Source organism: Myotis lucifugus, unplaced genomic scaffold, assembly GCF_000147115.1.
Source record: "Myotis lucifugus unplaced genomic scaffold, Myoluc2.0 scaffold_9, whole genome shotgun sequence".
NCBI lineage: Eukaryota > Metazoa > Chordata > Mammalia > Chiroptera > Vespertilionidae > Myotis > Myotis lucifugus.
Window position 1 is genome coordinate 4,303,287 of NW_005871057.1, and position 14,128 is coordinate 4,317,414.

General features: G+C 34.9%; 1 protein-coding gene across 1 annotated transcript in view; it reads left to right on the top strand.

The window, feature by feature from the left end:
- Nucleotides 1–14,128, top strand: part of PTPRQ (protein tyrosine phosphatase, receptor type Q) — a 202,239-nt gene that overhangs the window by 15,899 nt on the left and 172,212 nt on the right. Inside the window, exons 8-10 of the mRNA XM_023749759.1 lie at nt 3–122; nt 5,776–5,922; nt 12,669–12,841. Coding sequence (XP_023605527.1) covers nt 71–122; nt 5,776–5,922; nt 12,669–12,841 — 372 coding nt within the window. The 5' untranslated portion in view covers nt 3–70. The remainder of the gene's footprint in view (nt 1–2; nt 123–5,775; nt 5,923–12,668; nt 12,842–14,128) is intronic.

A 14,128-nucleotide genomic window follows, 5' to 3' on the forward strand; every position in this document is an offset into this window, starting at 1 on the left:
AGGACCACCACAAAACTGTGTAACAGGCAACATTACAGGAAAGTCCTTTTCAATTTCATGTTGATCCACAATGACAGTAACCGGGAAATTTAGTTATAGAGTTGAATTATATGGGCCATCAGGTAAGTCTTAAATTGGTTTTGTGTTTACCTTTTAGAATAAGAATATTATAAAATATGTTACTGGTATCAATTTTTTAAAAGTATCAGACTCCTTTTATTACTTTTAATTTTTTTTTTATTGATTTCAGATATGAAGGGAGAGGGAGAGAGAGATAGAAACATCAATGATGAGAGAGAATCATTGATCGGCTGCCTCCTGCATGCCCCCTACTGGGGGTCGAGCCCACAACCGGGCATGTGTCCTTGACTGTAATTGAACCAGGAACCCTTCAGTCCACAGGCCGACGCTCTATCCACTTAGCCAAACCGGCTAGGGCAAAAGTATCAGACTCCTTTTAAAAAGACCCTGTAAATGAAGCAAATAATTGAAAAGTAATAAGGAAGGTGAGGCTCTTTGAAATTTTTGTTTAAAACCATAAATAAGTGTAAGGATGGCAAAACACTATCCATGTTTTATATTTGTTGAGGACGAGCTGAACTAGAGATAACCCCTCATGAAGAAAAGTATTAGAGGAGATATAAAGAGCCCCCCCCAAATGTATATACACTTTAATAGCTGATAGCCTAATTTTGAAAATGAAATGTATTTTAATAAACACTGCCTTTATAATTATTGTGTGTATACATTTTTTGTGACACCCTATATGTCTTCATATTTGAACAAGAGGACCTTGAGTTATTCTGATTACAAATATATTTATGAAGAACAATAGTCTTCGATGATACTAAATCAGATTTCTGCTTAGAATAAAGACTCCATTTCTAATAGTTAGAGCTCTCTGAAAATAATATGAGCAGCTTTATGAAGTGTCAAGTTCTCCATCTTTGTGAACAAGGAGAACTTTGGCATCCATTTGTCATAGATATTTCGAGGGGTTGAAATACTGTATTATTGGGAGTTAATTAAAAAAATCTAAAATTGTTTCCTAATTTGAGATCTATGGTTATACAAGAGAAGTTAAATTCAAATAACAATGAAATAACATAAACTCACATATTATTATTTATTTGGAAGAATGAAAAAATAGAATTCCAAATTATTCATTGTGAAACTTTTATGAATCTCATGAATCATATGAGTAACCTTTATTTTTCATTCTTAAGTACCCATGCTCCTAAAATTCTGAAATACTTGCAGTTTTTTAAAAAATGGTAGTCCTTTCTTTCCTCTCAACCCTTTCTTCTTTCTGAAAAACAGAGACAAACACAATACAGAGACATACCTTTTCTGTATGTTTTGGTATTATTTTGCAAAACATTGACAAGGTAATCTTTCATCTGTAAAACTGATAAATCAAGTAAGATGCATTTAGTAACGATTGCATTTAAAAACGTGGAGGTCATTAACAATCTGGCAAGAACAGTTATGATGAAGTGTGTGGGTAAATGACTGAGTGGGATGGATTCAATGGGAGAACATTGTAGTAGTGGGTAACAGACAACTCTTGAGTTTTGCTGCAAAGTGAAGCAATGAAAGGAAGCAGAGATTGGGGTAGGGGTAAGCAGAGTTAACAGGGTTCCCCCCATAAAGAACAAATAATTCTTGTTTGTTGTCTGATGTGAATGAAGAAAGAAACAAAAACTTAATGATATAAGAAAGGCAAGAATTATTGGGAAGATGTTTTTGTGTAGACAGAAGTTGAGATCTTTTGCTTAAATGTAGGGATTGATTTGAGATAAGAATACAGATAGCTTGTCCATAGTGACAGACTGTAAGGCAGAATATTTGAGTACAGAGGCTGGCAAATAGGTAATTTTGTTGGTGGGAGTCTGTGGCAGATCTTTTCTGATTTAATTTTTTTAATGGAATGAGAAGCAAGACTATCAACTCTGAGTGATGATGGAGCAGACAGACTTTTGAACTCAGAAGAGGGAATAGAAAGTACAAAATAATCATGTAGAAGAACAGAGGGAGTGATAGGACTGGGAATTGAGTAAGGTGCTAGGCGCCATTATAAGTTCATTTGAGATGAAGTAATGAATAGAGTGATACCAGTCAGAGTGGTTTGTGTTTTTCTCCAGCTCCCTTCAACAAGAGAAGGGCAAGGGAATTGAAGACTTATGTCAGGCAGTGATTATAATTGACAGTGACATTGAGGAAATCAAGTGGTAAAGGACCAAACAAAATAAAATAGAAGAGGTGATAAAATAAATGGGTTGGAGGTCTCAATAGACTCAAAGAATTTTTATTTCAGGGTTCTAGAGTAACTGAATAGGAGATAAGAAAGAATGATCAGAAAGTTGAATGAAATTGAGATTATGGAGGATTTGCAGTTATTGGTAATAGTGATAACCAAGTTATGGCCATGAGAGAGTGACTGAGTTAGAGTGCGGGACTAGATTACTTAAAGAGAGCTCAAAGTAGTTTAAGGATTATCTCTAGGAATATTGAAATCACCACAAATTAAGATGGTAGCATTAAAGAAAGTGACATTGAAGTTGTAGGTACTCCATCCAGAATGAAGGTGAGTAACCCTGGGGTTAGAAGATCACTACAACAATGAGGGCTAGTGGGTTTCATTATAACGTCATATTTAAAACTGTAGGCTTTTATAAGGAGGGAGCTAGAATGGCCTATGACAGGGTAACGAGGAACAAGGAAAACACCACATCTGAAAGGCTAATCATGTCGTAAGGTCTCTGGGGAAAAATAGACTACCACTATTGGGAAGGCTGAAGGGAACAGAAGTGACACTTAGAGGGGACAGTCAGATTTCAACTACAGAAAGAAGGTGAAAGAACTATTTAGTGGAAAAGTTCAGGATTTAAGGAATTTTGATGCTGGACTACTGAGGAATTTTTCTCAGAAACTAAATTAGAAATGTTTTCTAAATAAAATTTTCTATAGATGAAAATGAGAATATTTAGCATTATAATTGACTAAATTTGAATACAAAATACTGTCACTGATTTTTAAAAATAAATCTTTATTGTTGAAAATATTACATATGTCCCTTTTTCCCCCCATTACCCTTTCCCACCCCTCCCCCACCCCCAAGCCTTCACCACCCACTGTCTGTGTCCTTGGTTATGCATATAAGCATATGAGTTCACTGGTTGATCTCTTCCCCCCTCTACCCGCCCCCCCCCCCCCCGGCCCCCGCCTTCCCTCTGAGATTTGACAGTCTGTTCGATGTTTCTGTGTCTCTGGGTGTATTTTTGTTCATCAGTTTATGTTGGTCATTAGATTCCACATATGAGTGAGATCGTGTGATACTTATCTTTCTCTGGCTGGCTTATTTTGCTTAGCATAATGCTCTCTAGGTCCATCCATGCTGTTGCAAATGGTAAGAGTTCTTTCTTTTTATAGCTGCATAGTATTCCATTGCATAGATGTACCATAGTTTTTTAAAATATATTTTATTGATTTTTTACAGAGAGGAATAGAGAGTTAGAAACATCGATGAGAGAGAAACATTGATCAGCTGCCTCCTGCACACCCCCTACTGGGGATGTGCCCACAACCAAGTTACATGCCCTTGACTGGAATCGAACCTGGGACTCTTCAGTCCTCAGGCCGATGCTCTATCCACTGAGCAAAACCGGTTAGGGCTGTACTATAGTTTTTTAATCCACTCATCTGCTGATGGGCATTTAGGCTGTTTCCAAATCTTAGCTATTGTAAATTGTGCTGCTATGAACATAGGGGTGAATATATCCTTTCTGATTGGTGTTTCTAATTTCTTGGGATATATTCCTAGAAGTGGGATCACTGGGTCAAATGGGAGTTACATTTTTAATTTTTTGAGGAAACTCCAAACTGTTTTCCACAGTGGCTGCACCAGTCTGCACTCCCACCAGCAGTGGAGGAGGGTTCCTTTTTCTCCACATCATCGCCAACAATTGCCGTTTGTTGATTTGTTAATGATAGCCATTCTTACAGGTGGTACCTCATTGTCATTTTGATTTGCATCTCTGGGATGATCAGTGACTTGGAGCACTTTTTCATATGCCTTTTGGCCTACTGTATGTCCATTTTGGAGAAGTGTTTATTGAGGTCCTTTGCCCATTTTTTGATTGGATTGTTTATCTTCCTTTTGTTAAGATATAAGAATTCCCTACAAACATTGGAGATTAGGCCCTTATCAGATATAACATTGGCAAATATATTCTCCCATGCAGTGGACTTTCTTATTGTTTTTTTGATGGTTTCTTTTGCTGTGCAGAAGCTTTTTATTATGATGTAGTCCCATTTGTTTATTTTCTCTTTAGTTTCCATTGCCCTAGGAGCTATATTGGTAAAGATATTGCTAGGACATATGTCTGACATTTTGCTCCTTACAGATTCTTCTAAGATTTTTATGGTTTCCCGTCTTACATTTAAGTCCTTTGTCCATTATGAGTTTGTTTTTGTGTATGGTGTTAAGTTGGTGGTCTAGTTTCATTTTTTTTATTTATTTTTTTGCATGTGTCTGTCCAATTTTCCCAACACCATTTATTGCAGAGACTGTCTTGACTGCATTGTATGCTCTTGACTCCTTTGTCAAATATTAAATGAGCAAAATGACTTAGGTTGATTTCTGGGTTCTCTGTTCTGTTCCATTGGCCTATTTGCATGTTTTTGTGCTAGTACCAGGTTGTTTTAAATACAGTGGCTTTGTAGTACAACTTGAAATCTGGTATTGTGATTCCTCCAACTTTGTTTTTCTTTCTCAAGATTGCTGCAGCTATTCGAAGTCTTTTTTGATTCCATATAAATTTTTGGAGAATTTGTTCTAGCTCTGTGAAATATGCTGTTGGTATTTTAATAGGAATTGCATTGAATCTACAGATTGCCTTGTTAGTATTGACATTTTAATGATGTTGATTCTACCAATCCATGAGCATGGTATATTCTTCCACTTGCATATATCTTCCTCTATTTCTTTTTTCAGTGTCTTGTAGTTTTCCAAATACAGGTCTTTTACCTCCTTGGTTTAGTTTATTCCTAAGTATCTAAATTTTTTTGTTGCAATCGTAAATGGGGTTGTTTGTTTGTTTTCCCTTTCTGAGAGTTCATGTATAAAAATGCCATAGATTTCTGGGTATTAATTTTATATTCTACTACGCTATAAATTGATTTATTAAATCTAGTAGTTCTAATGTGTTCCTTTAAAATATGTCAAAAAATAACATGGGAATTGAATAGGACTTTATAATTTAATAAAAATCATTTAAATACTGGATAATTTTCATGTTATTTTAGTTATTTTAATTAAATTGATAACAATGCACGATTAAACTAAATGTTTAAAATATATTTAAACGTTATAGTGCCCTGGCCAGTATGCTCAGTGCTTAGAGCATTGCCCATGCATGGGAAGGTTGTAGGTTTGATTCCCAGTCAAGGACATGTAGCTGGTCTGAAGGTTTGATCCAGGCCACAGTCGGGGCAGGTGCGGGGGGCAACCAATTGACGTGTGTCTCTCACATCGTGTTTCTCTCTCTCTCTCCCCCACCTCCCCCCATACTTTCTTCTCTTCCACTCTCTCTAAAAAAAAATCAATGGAAAAAATATCCTCTGGTGAGGATTAACAACAAAAATAAATTGTATTAAAAAACAATGCACAAGTTAGCACTATAAATGCTGTTCTTGGCTGTATCCTTTTATGTGAGAATGATTACATGTTTGATGAGAAAATAATCCACAGGTATCTTATTTTGCTTTTTTCAGGTCGGATTTTGGATAACAGCACAAAAGACCTTAAGTTTGCATTCACTAACCTAACACCATTTACAATGTATGATGTATATGTTGCTGCAGAAACCAGTGCAGGGGTTGGACCCAAATCAAATATTTCAGTATTCACTCCCCCAGAAGGTAAGAACACCTCCTTTAGTGTATTAATTAGATGTTTTTGCTCTGCTTGTGAATTTTGTTGCATTGGTTAAACATTATATTACAAGCTATTTGGCTTATATAGGGTGTCCCAAGAAATGTACACCCACACTTTGAGTAATTATAAAATCAGTGTTTATTAAAATACATTTCATTTTCAAAATTGAGCTTCCAGCTGTTGAAGTGTGTATACATTTTTTAGGACACTACATATGTATTTAATTCATGTTATTTCCTTATCAGGTGGCTACCTAGTACATTCTAAACATATGTTCCTCAGAACATTGAACCCACAGCATACTTCATAATAAGAGGTTAGAAAACACACTACATGCAGTAACAGACCTGTTCCCAATGAATATTCGCAAAACCTCAAGAAATCTTAAACAAATACATTTAACATTGTTTAACTCACATTATTTGATGTAGAATATATATTTTTTCACAGATTAATGTTCAGAGGAATCCATATCCCCATTGCCTGTAACAAAATATGTTTATAATGAAGAGGATATTTTAAGCAAGTAAGGAATCCTAGAGGGTGCATAATACTAATTTACAAGCATATACTGAAATTATTAAAACAATATTTCTCCTAAAGAAACACTTTTATTTGTATCTTGTAAACATCACAGTTTTAGGTGAAGTATAATGTTTAAAAAATGTTACCATACTCTTTTATAACATTTTTTTTTTTGGCCTACACCAAACTTGTTAAATGTCTTTATTTCTATTTAGGGATTGTATAACTGAAAAGAATACAATATTTTTTTTTCACAATCACATTAACACTTTAAAAATTTTACATATTTTACTTGTGTGAAAGATAACATACAGTAACATAAATTAAATACATTCATGTGGGAACATACATGGGCATGCATACAGCACACACACACACACACACACACACACACACACACACACAAGATTGGGCATGAATTCATCAAATATATCCAATCAAGTATTTGACCATTAGAGGGCAGCAACCATTAGGGAATTATGTACTTCCCTTCAAAAAACAGTGAAATGATATTTTATTGTTTAAAGAACATACAAATTATGTTTTATATCACTTTCAAATGAAAATGCTAATGCATATATGGTTTCAATACACCGATTAAGAAAGAGATGCATACACATAAGCAAAATGTTCTCATTTTTTTTCTATTAATTTTTTTCCTTCGTGTTTCTATTAGAAGAGTTTTGGCTTTTATATGTCTTCTCCACTAGACCTTAATTTTTCCTCGTCTCCACCTAAAAACTGCTCTTAAGCATTTCCAGGAAAGCGGGACAGATTTATGGATAGCTGTCAAGCACAGCAGAGCTCCCTGGCCCTCATCACACCAGAGTGCTTGGGTTTGATTGCGATAGCTCTTTCTCAACCAAGCTTATTGACCAGCTAATTTCTCTTCTTTATGTTATACAATTAAATAATTAAAAACTTTTGTCTTCTTTCAAGTCAAACCAGTTTTGGTGCTTCTGAATCCACAATATAAGATTGTTTTATTGTCATCGTTCTTGGCCTACAGAGAAATAGAAAATATTGCTACATACAATCCCATGTTGTTTATTTCGAATATCATGTAAACATTCATTTCCCTTTTATTTCTGCATTTTTAGTCACAAAATAATAAGTATAATTTTAGGGACAATGTTCAATATATTTTACATGAGTTATTTTTCACACCGAATTATTTTCAATAAATGACTCTATTTGCCCTGTGCAGCAAACAGTTTACCCTGAGTTTTATCTTACTATCTTCTTGGGCTACTCACCATATAGACCACATCTGTTTGGATCTCAGGAGGGTCCATTGACAACAGGTGGACTCCAGTAAGGGCAGGAATGACATGGTTCTTAACTTCTGCATGCCAGCCTTCCTCCATGGAGTGCTTGGGGATGGTTCAACCTTAGGAAGGGCTTCGCTGGAATACTCTTCTAATGCAGTGAATGTAGATTTCTACTTCTGACAACATTAATGAATCCTGGTCCCACTAGTTAAACTTTGTAATATAGGAATCTTTAAACTATATGAGAATACTCTAATAACTCATAAGAACTATATTCTTTCAATTAAAATTGATCTCTCAATTTTAGATGATTTTTTCATTTATTGATACAACAGAGAATAGATTTTAAAGTTACTCAATTTATTTTCTTAAGTTAGATTACTCTATTTTCTTCTCCATATTTAAAAGCAGGTTATAAATCTATTTAAAAATTCATTAAGACAAACTTTAAAAAATCTTTATTGTAGAAAAGTATGACATATGTCTCTCCTCTTCCGCGCATTGATCCCTTCTAGCCTGCCCCCTGCCCCCTACCTCAGGCCTTCAGCACCGTATTGTCTGTGTCCATGGATTATTCATATATGCATGCAAGTTCTTGGTTGATCCCTCCCAACTACCACCCTCCCAAGCCTTCCCTATGAGATTCCTCAGTCTGTTCATTAGGACAAATTTTTAAAACAACTGGGGCTCTAACAAATCTCTATATATTCATAGAAAAATGTTGAATTTACTCTTATAGAAAATAATATCTGCAATTACATTGCAATTGGGCTGATTTCATTAACACTGAGAATATTATGGTCTACAGTATACTTTGATTATCAAAGAAAAATCAATGTCATGTTGTTATAGCAGTGGTACTATATATTTCATAAGATTCCTATATTTGCTTACTATTTTACTGAACAGATTTTTACATAAGGATGAAAAAGATGATTTTGAGGAAAAAATGGTAACTTAATAATCTCCAATGCTACAAAATGTCATGAGTTACCCAAATAAGAGATAGCAAAATGAGACAGTGCTCCTGAACATAGACAACAGCATTTTCTTATTATTTGTATGGGGCTTAAAAAACCTTAAGTTCCCTGGCCGGTGTTGCTAATTGGTTAGAGCCTCTGTCTGCTCTGCAGGTTTGATTCCTGGTCAAGGGCACGTACCTGGGTTGCAGGTCAGGATGCATGTGGAAGGCAACCAATCAATGTATCTCTTTCACATCAATGTTTCTCTTTCCCTCTCCCTTCCTTCTATTCTCTCTAAAAAAATAAAATAAATAAATGGAAAGGATTAACAACAAAAACAAATCTTAAGTAAACTTTGTTGCTTCAATATCGCCTAATAACGTTTCTATCACTAGTGTCACATGTTTTGTAATGAGTTTAACATCATATAAAGCAGACAAAGTATTGGAAGCCATATTTACTTCCCCATAAATAGGCTATAGAAGTTAGACTTTTGTTTTCAGTGATTTCAACTTGCTACTTTCTGCAAATGGTAGTAAAACTTTTTGTAGGGAAATCACTGAGAGACTGTCAACTTTGTGTTTTTCAGGATTTTCAGTGACATTTATTTTTCAATAGCTTTTTTTTACAATGTATTTCTAATGGAAATTGAATTTGCTCCATAATAGTAAAAATTATTTTAATGTATTTTCTTTACCCAGTGTCATTTGTCTTCATTTTGTTTTTTCTTATAGTTTTTTATTTGAAAACTTAAAGTCATTTGGAATATTTTTTACCAACCATAAATCAACTCTGTTTCTCATTTATTAGCAAAATTTATAGATGTATTGACTCGAGTTTTATATAGTCCCTGCAATACAATAACTAATTGCCTTGTGTGTTTGATTTTCTTTAGTTAATTTGGTATCAATATTAAAGGAGCTTGATCTAATCCACACTTCTCTGGTTTCCGTATAAAGAATTTGTGGCATAACAGATCAAATATCTTTCTGAAGATAAGATACAATACTGTCTACTTCATTTCCTTTATCCCCTAAGCTTTTTCTTCTTTTATAAGAAAAAAGAAAGATAGGTATGCAGTCATTCTGATACAAGTTTGGGGTACATTTTTAAGGTAATATAGAACCATTTAATTTTTACTTGAATCATAATTTTAGGCATTAGTATCATGGGGCAATACTTACAAGTTATATTAAAACATCTTCTAAATTAGAAGATGAAGAAACTATCTGCTACTATCCTCAGTTGTCTAACTAAGAGATGGCCAACTATGTACTGGGTAGTTTGTGGTATCCTACTACATTAATGTGTTACATCAAATGGAACTAACTGTTACATCAAATTTCACTTATTTTCTAGGAGGCAAGGTTTAGCTGCCTGATTAATCTGATTAATGCAATCATTAAATTGGCTTCATAAATTGAGATTCCATTACATGAATTCAAATTAAATAGAAAAATGACCTTTCTCTTCTATAAATATGTTATGCAATACTGGCTAAGGTTTTATCTACATAGTGATGCCAAAATACAATATGGAAGAAAGGTGGAATGGGAGCATTGCTAATTAAATGGCCGAGTTGTTTTCACACTACTCAGTCAATTGGAAAGTTTCACCACCTTTGAAAAATATGTGTTAGTAAATATGATAATAAAAAAATAAGCTCTGGGGACAATATCTGTTAATGAAATAAAACTTGTATAAGAGGTGACCTGTGCAAAATGTTTTATCTATCTTATTTCTCCCTCTGTCCCCAGGTGCTCAGAGCAATGTGACTATATGAGTGCTCTGTTGAGTGATGAACGAATGAATCAATGATTGTGGGATCCTAGCCTAGAACTCTTCCTCCACCCTTCAAAGAACAGTTTTCTCTTGAGATTAGAACTCCTGTGGGAGATCAATCTAAAGAGTTATCCTTCTATCTAGAGATATACCAAAATGTTTTTAGAATAGAAGATTCAAAGGATTAGCAAATTACAGATGTATAGCCATGTTATGTTTATCTCCACTTTTCAGCACAGATTTTACCCTCACTGGACACTAGAATCTTGCCTGTAATAATCAAATAATATGTTCTTCGGCCTAAATGACTTATTCATCCATCTAGCCATTAACTATTCAAAAAAATGTTTAGAAATATTTATATTATTACAATATCTAGAGAGCTTTTTAAATGGTTATGTCATAGAGATAAAGAAAACACTCTTAATTACTGGATGAAAAAGCCATATAGTTTAATTTCATGGTTAATTTAAGCATGATTCTATTCACTAATTATAGATAACTAGAGGCCTGGTGCACAAAATTCATGCATGGGGGAGAGGGTGTCCCTCAGCCCAGCCTGCACCCACTCCAATCTGGGACCCCTTGGGGGTTGTCAGACTGCTGGTTTAGGCGCAATTAGGCCTAAACCGGAAGTTGGACATCCCTTTCACAATCCAGGACTGCTGGCTCCTGACCGCTCACCTGCCTGCCTGCCTGATTGCCCCTTACTGCTTCTGCTTGCCAGCCTGATCACTCCCTAACCATTCCCCTGATGGCCTGATCACCCCCAACTTCCCTCCCCTGCTGGCCCGATTGCCCCTAACTGCCCTTCCCTGCAGGCCATTTTGTGGTGGCCACCTTGTGGTGGCCATCTTGTGATGATGTGAGGGCGGCTACCTAGGGTTTTATTATATAGGATATTTATGGAAGTTGTGACATTAATTTTTAATTTCTTTATGTTATCTTAAAAGGGAACAGAGTAACTTTCCATTCATATTATCCCCCCCCCTTTAAGGTGTCTCTCTACTAAGTGAAATTTGCTAAGCCTTTACTAATGTGAAATACCTCAGCTTAGGAAAATGAATTTAATATGTTACCACATCCTGATTGTAAAGGATAATATTTCTATGTCATATTTTTTCTTTCTTGAACCAACGTTTTATAAATTCTCTTGAATCACTTGTTCTTTACAGAAACCTTACATAGTAACAGGAATGATATAATTACACCAGTTTTATAGATAAGGAAACAGGATGGAGGGGTGAATTTGTAACCACACATTGAGTTATATGAAAAATGTGGACAGAGGCCCAGGGCAGTGTGTCCTTGATCCATTACTCCTTTGCACTGGAGGTTTCCTAGGTGTCACTTTTGGTGACTTTATCTCTAGAACAGCGGTTCTCAACCTGTGGGTCGCGAACAATGAAATTACATCCTGCACATCAGATATTTACATTATGATTCATAACAGTAGCAAAATTACAGTTATGAAGTAGCAACGAAAATAATTTTATGTTTGGGGGTCACCACAACATGAGGAACTGTATCAAAGGGTCGAGGCATTAGGAAGGTTGAGAACCACTGATCTAGAACTTGTTTTAAGTATTTGGTGCTTGGTCTTAAACCAATTAGTTTGTCCCTGTTTTTCTTTACTGAAATATGTAAGGGTGCCTGAAATTTGAGACTCATGTAATTAATTTTTAAAACAAGCAGATAAAAATCAATCAACTCTTCAAACAATCTTATGTAATAAATTAAATTATAGCTTAATTGAATTTACCAACTACATTTCATTGTATTCCAAGTCTTCTAGATGTTGTTTTTTGGTATGTTGTTATAATTTGTATAAAGCCTTCAAGGTTTCTATTGTGCATTAATCATCCAAAAACAGCTTCGTCTGGGAAGTTATTTTTTATTAATGTAATTATTGGAACAAATATTATGACATTTTGATTTGGGGAAATAATTCCACGTTATCTTATTTCTTATTTTCATTTTTGAGAACAATGTGTAGAAATTTAACTTTAAATACCCATGTATTTAAAGATTCTTATACATATTTAATTATTGATAAATTAATAATTATTTTAGCCTGTTTTCTAGATGAATTTCTTATAGATCTTAAATCATTAAGAATTTGGAAAAATTTTTAAAATTTGAAAATGTATTTTAAAATTTCCACATCCTTATTTTTATTTACATTTTTAGTTCCAGGTGCAGTACTTGATTTACAGCTTGCAGAAGTAGAAGCCACACAAATAAGAATTACTTGGAAGAAACCACGACAACCAAATGGAATCATTAACCAATACCGAGTGAAAGTGCTAGTTTCAGAGACCGGAGTGATTTTGGAAAATACTTTGCTCACGGGAAAAGATGAGGTATTGCCTTTTATTTTACATCTTGGTGAGCCCTTTCTACTTGGTCCTGGCACAGGATAACTTGGAAGGTTTTCAGTCACTCACACAAAATACTTGACAAGCTTTATAGTAGAATGTGAAGTAAATCTGGGCCTTGTTGATAATCTAGTTGGATCATATTTCATTTTAAGACAGATATTATTAGTGAGATGTTATTATTCTCTTTCAGCATATGAAAAATGTTAATTGAGCAATTAAGTAGGCAAAAGGTCCTTTCATATATGAATATTATTATGGTAATTCAGTTAATAATTGTTTCAAAACTCCTATGATAATTTAAATAATCCTACTAAGGTTGTGCTTGCAATTGGAACAACAATAGGTACAGTCATTTTAGTAGCTATTGTTGACAAATGGTTATGTCTGTTTAGCCTTAGGAGAGTAAATTTCTCAGAGCTGCTTTATTTTTTAAAAAGTACATTTTATGCCCTAGCTGGTTTGGCTCACTGGATAGAGCGTCGGCCTGGAGACTAAAGGGTCCCAGGTTCGATTCCAGTCAAGGGCATGTATCTTGGTTGCAGGCACATCCCCAGTAGGGGGTATGCGGGAGGCAGCTGATCGATGCTTCTCTCATCGATGTTTCTAACTCTCTATCCCTCTCCCTTCCTCTCTGTAAAAAAGCAATAAAATATATTTAAAAAAAATAAAAAGTACATTTTATTAAAGAAATCAAATAACTAAATAAAAGTAATTAAATCATATTATAGATGTAAAATAAGAGGACAATGTGTTTGCTTCTGGCCACCCTGGAAGCCTTGCTTTTTGCCTTTGTTTCTGTTAGGAAGCACAAGCAGCCCTGACTTTCCTTCACTGATTTATTCATCTCACCCAGCCAGCTCTTCACTGTGAGGACCCTGAAGCCTCCAGACTTGTCACATCCAGATTTTTTTTTAAATTGAAATTATTGGGGTGACATTGGTTTGCAAAACCAAACAGGTTTCAAGTGTACAACTCAATCAAATATCACCTGCACACTGTTTTGGTTCAAAATCACTGCCTTTTCCAATTGTGCTGTTATTTTCCCCACATGCTAGGCACTCTGTTTCTAACCCCAGCCTTCCTCTGTTTCTGGCATCTATTTGAAAGTTGACTCTTCTAGGTGCTCAATGCACTCTGGCTGCCCAGGATTATTACTCCGAGTTGTTCACCATCTCCAGACTAGGGTTCAATTTTAATCTTGTGTTGACTCCTTTCTTCTGTGAAAAGATGTTGAGTTCTACTTTCTCTGATACTCAGGTAAAAGGCAAA